This window comes from Drosophila eugracilis, unplaced genomic scaffold (assembly GCF_018153835.1).
Source record: "Drosophila eugracilis isolate 14026-0451.02 unplaced genomic scaffold, ASM1815383v1 contig_629, whole genome shotgun sequence".
Lineage (NCBI taxonomy): Eukaryota > Metazoa > Arthropoda > Insecta > Diptera > Drosophilidae > Drosophila > Drosophila eugracilis.
Window position 1 is genome coordinate 17,747 of NW_024573513.1, and position 11,237 is coordinate 28,983.

Below are 11,237 nucleotides of genomic sequence, written 5' to 3' on the forward strand. Positions count from 1 at the left end.
TTTGCATCAGATCTTGCATAGTTGTGCGCATATATGACATAAATTCCGTAGAGCTTTGCGGACATGAACTTTTTGAGGCAGAGGTAGCTAGTCCTGTTTTAAAGCATTTGCATATGTCACATTTTTGGAAGAGTTTATTGGTCCTAGTGAGGATCTGGCTGAAGTCGAGAAGAAGACTTCAAGGTTTGGTCTAGACACATTGGGCGCAACTAACACTATGACCTTGATTAGCCATATTCTTTGTAACTCGCACAGTGCACCGGGCGATTAGATTTGTGCGGTTCCTCAACTGTAATTTTGCGGTGCAGCAGGAACTGAAGATTGTATGTAGGGTGCACTTCGTATTTCTTCAGAGGCTTACTTTCTGGTTCGAGCTCAACCTTAAAGAGTTGCTGCGGCTTTCTATACCTGTTAAGGATATTGAAAGCTGTCTGAGCTTCTCTTGTGGCGTCTTTGTTATCTCTGCAGGTGGTCGATTTGGACTGTATGCCCTTTAGTACGTCTTGCACTCCCTTGCTGGCTTTTAGCTGATATGTGTAAAACTTCTTTTTATTCTCGGTAAGATATTTCGATAATACTCTGGAATTATCTACAGAATTCATTTGAACCTTGGGTTTCATGAATGTCGCCCTTTACAAGTGGTATCATGTGGAAGTTATCCTTGCCTATAAGCTCAATAATTTTGTTGGCAAAAACATTGGAACTTTTCTCGTATATAAAAAGGGCTGGGCGTAGGCTTCCTTTCCTCGACTTCAATAGATTCGGCCGCCTCAACCACATAGTCTGCCAAGATTTTTAATCGGTTTGAGTTCATGGGCGTTTCTTTTGCAGCAAAGCTAGCATTGTCTCATCTTGCGTTGAGAATTTAGGGGGATCGGCATACTTTTGATTTGGATGTAGCGACCCATACCAGTCTGCACAGCCGGCTTAATATTTTTATTGGTTTTGTTCTGTAACGATGCATAATAACATGAATCAGAATATACCTATATAAATACATATTAGTAAGTTATAAAAGCGTAGTAATGTCGAAAATAGCTAATCGCAGTAATGTACATATGTAAAAATATTTATACTTTATAGCATTTGCTTTTGTAAATGCTCGGAGCATAGAGAGTTGCTCGCCCATAAGCTTCAGGACGATATAACACTAACGAATTTTCGTTTTCCTCTTTTCACCTTATTCCGTCGCCAAACGCAATACAATTTGTTCTTGTTTTTTATTTAAATCACATTTTGCATTTGCGGGTCAGAAAATGAGTGATGAATTTTTTTTCTCTCATAATTAATATGTCAATTTTACAAGTCTTTTCGATCATGGAAATTATGAAGAAAATGTTTTTGGTAAACTTATTAAAAAAATATTTTTTTGAAATATATATATTTTTATTAGATTGTGTGTGTAGAAATAGACTATGAGCCAATTTTTTCAATGTCATCGGCATTATCTGTATTCAATAGCTTTATATCTTTTTTAAAATGTTTCTCAATATCGGAGCATACTTTCATAGATTTTTCGTCCGTTATAAGATTTATGGCGATCCCAGATTTTCCTGAAACGACATTTTTTAATACATTTTAATGATAATGCGTTAGTATCACAGAAATAAAATTTAAGCAAAAGCGAACGCTTGGGTCGAAAGTCTCGACCCCTTTCTAATCGAGTTTTAGAGTAATTATATTAAGAGAAATTGTCATGGCTATAACACTATGTTTATAGTATAATCTTCATAGTTCAAATATACTTTACCGGCGTATTTTGTTTAAAAAGGTTACCCATATAAGGTTAACTTCTCTAAAAGAAAGATTGATCCTACTACTAATATATTGAAAACAAATTTGAAACCCCAATAAGAACACGATTTACATATATTTGATTTATGTTCCTTAAAGTATTAATTTATTATTAACTTGGCCCAGCACAAAGATTTATTCACTTTGACGTTTGAAACGAGATAGGCGTAATAGCCAAATTATCGAAACAACTAATGTTGCAAACACTTGTATTGAAGATATACGTCTGTTTCTAAACATAGCGATGTAATTCATAATATTTAACAAAAACTACTGAGGGAATGTAAATTCTAATTTCAGAAGAAATACCAATTTTTCATGATAACCAACTAATTAAGTTATGGCATGCCTCAGTATTTTATATAACTTAGTTTAGAATTTTGACATTGGTGCATATCACCCTATGGCAGAACTAATGCTAAATAGATACCACAAGTGTAAAACGGGGCTTTGTGAGGGAAGTTGGCCTTTGACGGTGCTAACGAAATATGGCATCTACCTGACTAAATCTACTTTGGTGTGACCAAAAGCTTTCCGTGGAATCTAATAATATTCTTTCAACTACCTTAACAAATTATCCTACTTATAAATGCTTTTGATATTATGATTTCTTTATCTTATAAAAAATATATTCGCGTGTCGGCTTACAGTCAGATATATATTGTTTTCAGAGAATGTAGATTTTATTTTTTATACCCGTTACTCGTAGAGTAAAAGGAATATTAGATTCATTGAAAAGTATGTAACAGGAACACCCTATAAAGTATATATATTCTTAATCAGGATCAATTGAGCCATGACCGTCTGTCCGTATGAACGCTGAGATCTCAGGAACTACTAGATTAAACATGAAGATTCATAAGGTCCATACGCAGCGCAAGTTTATTTCGTCCTGCATGTTCACATTTGTGGGATCGGGACTGACCATGGCCTCTAAGAAAATGTAGCCTAGCTTACGCTAAAAAAGGGCAAATATTTGTAAACAAGTAAACACGAAAGATGTGAGTTCCAGAAGATTAGTTGTGGTAGACCGTTGTTTCATTAATCCATGCTGGCATAAGATTTTACTGATATACACTGGGGCTGAAAGTGAGTAACAAGAATTTTTCGAAGTTTCGGAATCACTGATAGTTAGGGATTCTTTCTTTATTAGGAAAAGTAGGCGTTTCAAAAGAAATATTAAATAATTTTAGAAGAGGATTGCAGTACCCAATCATGCACCCCAGTACACCGTTTGGCCCTGTCAAAAAGACATGCTTCACATTATAAACATTCTTTAAAACTCCACATTCCGACGAGTTAGGTCGGGAGATAGGATTGGACCGGAGGCGTAGTAATAGTAGTTACCAAAGGTGAGTAAGAGGTTTGAAAAAACTGAGTAACAGGATCATATTTGCTGTCCTATTAGAAGATTTAGAATTTATATCTCAGTAAAAATTTCATTCTCTTAGTTAAAATTGTATATCACCTGTTCGTATACTCCGCCTAAGTTCGATTCCTTGACGTATGAGCGGTACCTCGCAGCCACTCATGCTGCCTTCTCAATTTTATCGGACATAGATTATAGAAGATAACACTTTAGCTTTAACACCTACGTCACATCATATCTTTACTACTGGCATGTTAGACATATCACTAACTCAAATGTTATATGGAATTCTTTAGGTCGTTTGCTCGATCTGTGCTTCCTCTCTGATACGGACGCCGTATCCATATCCAGAGCTCCACCGCTCACACATCATGAAGATGGATACGGGAGTATGTACTAAGCCTAAGAACAATTACGCTGATAAGAAAATTTGATGTTTTCGTAAAGCCGATTTAAAAAAATATTAATAACTTTATTTCAGAATTTGACTGGTCCGATTTTTACGCATGTACCGATATGTCGACTACTTTAGATATATTTTATAGTACAATAAACCTAATTTTTGATCGCTTTGTTCCGTTGCGGTAGCCGGCTATGGCGGATAAACCCCCTTGGTATACAAGGCACTTTTCTAATCTAAAAAATATTAGGTTAAGAATCTTTAAAAAATACCTAAGAACTGGTAGCAATGACAGTTATGTGCATTATATGGTGGCTCGGTCAAACTTTACCGTGCATAACACTCAGTGTTATATGAACTATTTAGCTCGATGTAAGAACCAGTTTGCTCTGGATCCAAAACACTTATATAGTTTCGTTAACACTAAGGGTAAATCTAAAGCCTTTTCGTCCTCGCTATCATTTGGAAAGTCTACTTTAAGCATGGATCAGGAAATTGCCAGTCTTTTTGCTCAATTTTTTCAAAACACCCACTTACCTTTGTTAACAACCGCACAGACTTACGCGTATGATATCCCCCAGTCAAATCTTATTTCCCGACCCACACTTCGGTATTTGGAATCATAAAGGATCTCCAGAATGTGAAGCCGGTCTTTTCGCCAGGTCCAGACGGGGCACCGGGTTGTGCGCTTAGGTATTCCTATTCTACCCTGGCAAGACCCCTTTTAAAATTATTTAACCTTTCCTTAGAAACGGCCACGTTTCCCGCTATCTGGAAAGACTCCCTATTATTCCCCTTCACAAGAAAGGAAAAAAATCGGAAGCTGAAAATTACAGAGGTATATCTAACTATCAGAAATTCCGAAACTTTTCGAAAAAATTCTTGTTCCTCACTTGCAACACCAGTGTAGATCTGTCACATCTGCATACCAGCATGGCTTTATGAAACAACGGTCTACCACAACCAATCTTCTGAAACTAACATCCTTAAAATATTTTCAAATCTACTATTTTACTCCTATTTCTATTTGGATTTCGAATTAAGACTTTTAACAGTTAACGATCTCTGATTATTTTTTTTAATCTTGACAAATATGGGATGTCTTAAATTATTGGAATTTTTTCTTCTACATTCTACCATAAATAAGTTGTAGTGTACTTGTAAAGGGTGTTTTTTTTAAAGGTATATAACTTTAAGTTGGCATTACTGTTCAAGATGGCGATTGGACCGATTTAACAGCTGTCAAGTGATTTATTCTTAGTTTGGTTTAGCAATTTATCATGAATAGACTTACGCCTGAACAACGCTTGCAAATAAAGCAATTTTATTTTGAAAATAATGGTTCTTTGCGGAATAACATTTTCTCTGATTGATAAATTGCATCCCCAGAGACTGTAGAGTGTAGCATTGAGGAAGACCCGAATGAGTCCATCCGCCATCGAGCATAAAAATTGAATCACTTTCTAAAATGAACAGCCATGATTTCCAGGAGCTGTTCTTTCAACAAGACGGCGCAACATTTCATACAGCTCGTGCTACAATCGATTTCTTGGAAGACACGTTTGGTGACCGCCTAATTTTACGTTTTGGGCCTGTGAATTGACCTTCAAGATCTTGTGATTTAACACCGCTAGACTACTTTCTGTAGGCTATTGGTCTATTCCAATAAGCCATAAACGCTTGACCATTTGGAAGACAAAATTCGTCGTGTTATTGCCGATATACGGCCAAAAATGTCGGAAAAAGTCATCGAAACTTGGGCGTCCAGATTGGACTACATCCGAGCCTGCGTGGGGGTCATATGTCAGAAATCATGTTTAAAATGTAATGCCACAAGATTATCTTTCGAATAAAAACAATTAATGTCAATACAATAATCCATGATTGTTTTATTGAAATTTAAAATTCGATGCCTCTAAAAACCCTTTATATGAAAATGTAATTGTTCACGCCAAAGCGGCCCAATTCCAGTTCCAGTGAAAGCAGTTCTTCCAGATCGCTCTCATCTAGCTCTCTCGCACTGTTAAGGGTCTCCATTCCGCTCTCCGAGCGGCACTTGCATTTTCCCCCCGTAGAGTTAAGTCCTATTCTAATTTAACACTGTACGAAGACGCTTGACTACCGTAAATAAAATGTGATAAAATTGCGATATATCTGCGGTGTGAAAATTTAATCCGCCCCACTCCAACAGTAATGAAGGGTACGGCAGAACGGAAAGACAACTCCAGCAGCAAAAACTGACCTTTCTTTTCTAAAATAATTTAAATAACTCAATTAAGTTTACTTACCAAATCTACCGGTGCGGCCAATTCGATGTAAGTAAGTTTCACAGTCAGCGTTGCCACGAACATCCACCGGCAAATCAAAATTAACAACAATTGTAACTTGCTCAATGTCAATGCCTGAAGACAAATTCAGATTTGCATTATTTATAATTTACCGTCAAACAACAAATACCTCTTGATAAAACATTCGTAGTTATAAGTACTTTTTCAAGACCAGAGCGGAAACGATCTAAAACAGCAAGTCTTTGTTCAACTGTCAAATCACCAGAAAGCACAGCAACAGAATGACCATCCGATGTCATTTTTGCTGCAAGCCAAGCAGCAGTTTTACGGGTCTATAAAATAAAAGGATATTATATTTTGCATTTTTTAGCTGGCGGTAATGCATATAAAACATTGAAAATTTTTAAATGGATGCTAAGGAAAGTAATTAACCCCTTTGCTAAGCATGAAAGTGTTTAAACAGACTCTAACTAACCTTAACAGACCTTAATCAAAGCCATCCAGAAAGAATGAAATGAAATCTTAATATTACGACTAAAATAAATATGTACCCGTAGAGTACAAGTCACATTTCCGGAGTGCTAACACAAAAATCTAATGTCTAAATAATAAATTTGGTCTTAAATTAGAGTTATGTAAGTAAGAAGCAAGAGTGTAGTTAAATCGGTTATAGTGAATATTTTTTAATAAATAAAAGATGTTATTTTTATACTTACGTGGCAAAAAATAATGGCTTGGCCAATGCTTACGCAACCATAGATATTTTGGATTGAATTATATTTTCCATCCTCATTTTTACATTTAACATAATATTGCTTTATGTTTTCAAGCGATTCTTCTTCTCGCATTAATCTGAATAATTCGTAAAAAAAGAATTGTAATATTACTAAATAAAATATCAAATCTTAGCACACTTTATGGTACAACGGAATTATTGGCAAGTAGAAGTTATTGTGATGACCATATATAATGATTATAACCTATTTATTTTCTTATATTGGAAGAATTTTAAGGCGTAGTTTTTTAAAATATAAATTTTTTATTGGAATATTTAAAATTGCGTTTCACATTTACGTATAAAAATAACTTCATGTAAATGTATTCCGGGACTCCGCGCCGTCTTGATGGATCTACTAGTGCAAAAAAGTCGAGTATCGTGGATCGATAAAGAGTCAATTGTTTAATGTCCAACAAAGTAAACTTAGTGCGGAATTTGGTGATAACAGCAAATTATTTATTCACTAGGACGATTATGACGACTGTAATATGGTCGTAACAAACGAAAATCGTTTTCACAAAGCAAGAATTTTGATATTAAAATTCAACAAAAAAAAAAATTTCCATGATGAAATGAAAGAGTATACTGAAAACTTCAATCTGCATTCGCCCATTTGCAATATCTATTAATTGTGTTTTAAGGAGGGCATAAATTTAAGCCACCTTTTTGTTTTACAACTTATAATAAAAAAAATGCGGTGCCGTGAACGGCGCGAAACAAAAAGGCCGAAATATTTTTTTATGATTAATTTTAGCAACGCTGCGACTGCGTGTTGACAGCGACAGAGAACGAAATGTAATGGGGCGAGCCGAGCAATCGGCGACTCGCGAGCGCTTATCTCGGCTTGCCTTATATATAAAAGAGATAATTCAGATAAATTGTAAGCCATAATTCTGGTATTAGCTAGATGACTGCTGCCAACAAATTGTTTTGCAAATATTTCAGCCGACGCATCAAGTTTTACATTGAATCAATCATTAGGTTAAGTACAGAAAGTATATTAGCTCACACATTGAGCTAAGTCCTCATCTTAACGATGAAGCCAACGTAGACAGCTTTGTTAATTCACTGGAGCCTGTACTCGTCTCTGCAGCTCGAGTTTCAACACCTCAAACTATAAACACACAATGCAAATCTACAAATTGAACAGCTCGTTCTCGAAAAGCGACGCTTACGTCGAGAGTGGCAATTTCACAGATCGCCATCTGCTAAGCAATGTATAAGACATGCCTCACTTCAACTTACTCAAGCTCCACAGCAAGAAGAAGCATATGTGCACCGCCGCTACATAGAGCAATTGTCATCTTTAGCTTACCCAACTCAGAGCTCACCGAAAGCAACCGTGATGCCTATTAGAAATTTCACAGGCGGCTGGGCGCGCTGTGACGCAGAGAGAGCCAGCACGTTTGCCAACTACATTAAAAATGTCTTCAAACCAAAGCCACTATTGCGTTGACTTTACCGTATGAGCCTTAGCCTCAACATGAGCCAATTGAGTTTCACCCAAATGAAATCTTTAACATCATCAAAAGTCAACTGAATCCGAAATCCCCGGGCTGCGACCTCATAATTCCCAAAATGATCATTGAACTCCCATATTTCGCCGTTTGCACTCTTACCCAGGTTTTCAATGCCATCGCAAAACTTGTCAACTTTCCAGTGAGAAGGAAAAAGTCAATTATAATAATGATGGCAAAGCTGAGAAAAGAACACACAATCCCCACGTCGTATAGACCTATTAGCCTCCTCTCATGCTTATCAAAACTCTTTGAAAAATGCTAAATGACTCGGATAAACACATACCTAAGAATCCAGGAAGGAACCCCGTCACATCAATTTGGATTTCGTGAAAAACACGGAACAATTGAACAGGTCATCCGGATAACATCAGAAATTCGGAACGCGTTCGAAAAACGAGAGTACTGTACTGCCATATTTTAAGAGGTCTCTCAAGCATTTGATAGAGTCTGGCTAGAAGGTCTAATGTACAAGATCAAGACAATGCTTCCCTACAGCACCCACAAGATTTTAGAGTCTTACCTTCACGACAGAAAATTTATTGTGAGGTGCAACAACTATATCTGATAATTATACTGCTGGAGCTGGAGTTACTCAAGGTAGTGTGCTAGGGCCAACATTATCTGTCCTCTACACAGCAGACATCCTGACAAGCATATGACTAATAATATTTACGTTTGCCGATGATACAGCTATTCTTAGCCGCTCAAAATGCCCAATGCAAACAGGTGCGCAGCTAGCTCTCATATGGTCGATGTTGAAAAATGGTTATCACATTGGCGCATTAAAGTGAACGAACATAAATGCAAGCACGTTACGTTCACCCTGAACAGGCAAAACTGCCCGCCGCTTACGTTAAACAACACTGTACTCCCGCAAGCAAACGAAGTGATTACACCTCGATAGAAGACAAGCACCGGCACATTGAAGGCAAAGGAACACACGTAAAGCTAAAAGCCAGCAGCCTTCATTAGCTTATCAACGCTCGGTCTCCCCTTAGCCTTGAATATAAAGTCCTGCTATATAACTCGGTACGAAATCCTATATGTTTGTACAGCTCCCAGTTATGAAGGAATGCCAGCAATAAGAATATTGACATAGTCCAGCGAGCTCAGTCGAAGATCTTAAGAACAATCACCCTGGCACCGAACACATAAATCGCGACTCAAACATTCTACCAGAAGGAAAAGTACTTTACCAAGCTATTGTTGAACCCTAACCACCTGGCGAGAGATCTAACAAGGTTGAGCAACCGATCACGTCTTAGTCGAAATGACTTTCCCACCTAGCGACCGACTTGAGGCGTCCGCAACCAGAATACAGTCTTAGAATACTATTAATTAAATTTTAATGTTAAGATTCGTAAACTTATTGTTACTCTCAAAATTAATAGAAGATTTTATAAATAAAAGCATAATTAACAAGAGGAAACACTATAGTCGAGTGCCGCGACTATAAGATACCCGTTACTGTTTTACACAATTTTAAAATATTCATTTTGCTACTGGAAATTACCCAAGCGCCACCTATTGTCAGAGAATCATGTCGAGTAACTGATAGTGACGTCACTGCCCTTGTGAGGCCTTATAACCTAAATTTCTTCATAGGTAGCGAAATAATGTTCCGGTTTGTGGGCGTAAGAATGGGAGTGCCGGATGCAACTTCGTGGAAAGTTGCAGAAGCATCTCTTAAATACGTATTCTTAAGCAAAATTTTGTAGCTCTTATAGTTCCCGAGATTTTTTTTGTTTTTTTGGGTTTTGTGGGCGTTAGGGTGGGCGTGGCTAGATGGGAAAAAAACAATTCGCATTTGGGGCATCATAAAAATCTACATGCTTAATCCGATTTTTCTATCACTTATAGTTACCGAGATATCAAATTTTCTTGAAAATTCGAAAACCGTCATTTGAGCTTGATGGGCATATGGGCGGGTGTGGCCAGATAATAGTATCTCTTAAAGATGCGCTGACATCCAACGTTTATACATACTGAATTTCTACTTTCTCGATCTCATAGTTCCCGAGATTTTAGCGATTTTAGTTTTCGCGTGGGTGTGGCAGGATGCTAAAATAAACTTGCGCTGTCCCGGGAATGTCAAGAATCTTCATGCTTAATCTGAACTTTGTATCTGATATAGTTCCTGAGATCTCAGCGTTCATACGGACGGACGGACGGACAGACGGACGGACGGACGGACAGACGGACATGGCTCAATCGACTTCGCCATTGATCCTGATCAAGAATATATATACTTTATAGGGTCGGAAACGCTTCCTTCAATCTGTTAAATACTTTTCAAGGAATCTAGTATACTCTTTTACTCTACGAGTAACGGGTATAAAAAGCATTCATAATAAAAACAAGAGCAAAGTGCCGCGACTATAAGATGCCCGTTACTGTTTTACACAACATTAAAATATTCATTTTGCTAGTTAAAATTCCCCAAGCGCCACCTATTGTCGGAGAAAGAATGCTGAGTAACTGATAGTGACGTCACAGCCAATGTGGGGCCTTATAACCTAAATTTCATCATAAATGGAAAAATAATGATCCGATTTGAAATATCTTTGGTAAATCGATAGAGATTGACAGAAATAAGTTATACAAGGTCAAACGAAGGCATTCATAATAATATTATAGACAAAACATAATCCTAACCATAACTTTCTAGTTCTTATAGTTTCCGATATCTTTGCAATTTTGGTTTTTCGGGTTTTGTGGGCGTTAGGGTGGGCGAAGCTAGATCGGAAAAAATAATTCGCATTGGGAGCATCATAAAAACCTACATGCTGAATCCGATCTTTCTATTTCTTATTGTTACTGAGATATCAGCTATTCTAGAAAATTCGGAAACCGTCTTTGGAGCCTTGTGGGCGTATAGGTGGGTGTGGCAAGTAGTACTACTATAAGATGTGCTGGCATCTAAAGATTATACTTTTTGAATTTCAACTTTCTAGCTCCAATAGTTCCTGAGATTTCAGCAATTTTACCGAGATATCAGCTTTTCTAGAAAATCCGAAAACCGTCTTTGGAGCCTTATGGGCGTATAGGTGGGTGTGGCCGGATAGTACTACTATAAGATGTGCTGGCA

At 37.2% G+C, this 11,237-nt stretch overlaps 1 protein-coding gene across 1 annotated transcript; it reads right to left on the reverse strand.

The window, feature by feature from the left end:
* Positions 1-1,364: 1,364 nt before the first annotated feature.
* On the reverse strand, positions 1,365-6,756 carry LOC108105200 (DEAD-box helicase Dbp80-like; the record flags this gene model as incomplete). Its single annotated transcript, XM_017211652.2, has 4 exons — positions 1,365-1,553; positions 5,852-5,965; positions 6,021-6,183; positions 6,568-6,756. Coding segments are annotated over 4 exons (606 nt in total), but the record flags the coding sequence as incomplete, so codon positions are not given.
* Positions 6,757-11,237: the final 4,481 nt, after the last annotated feature.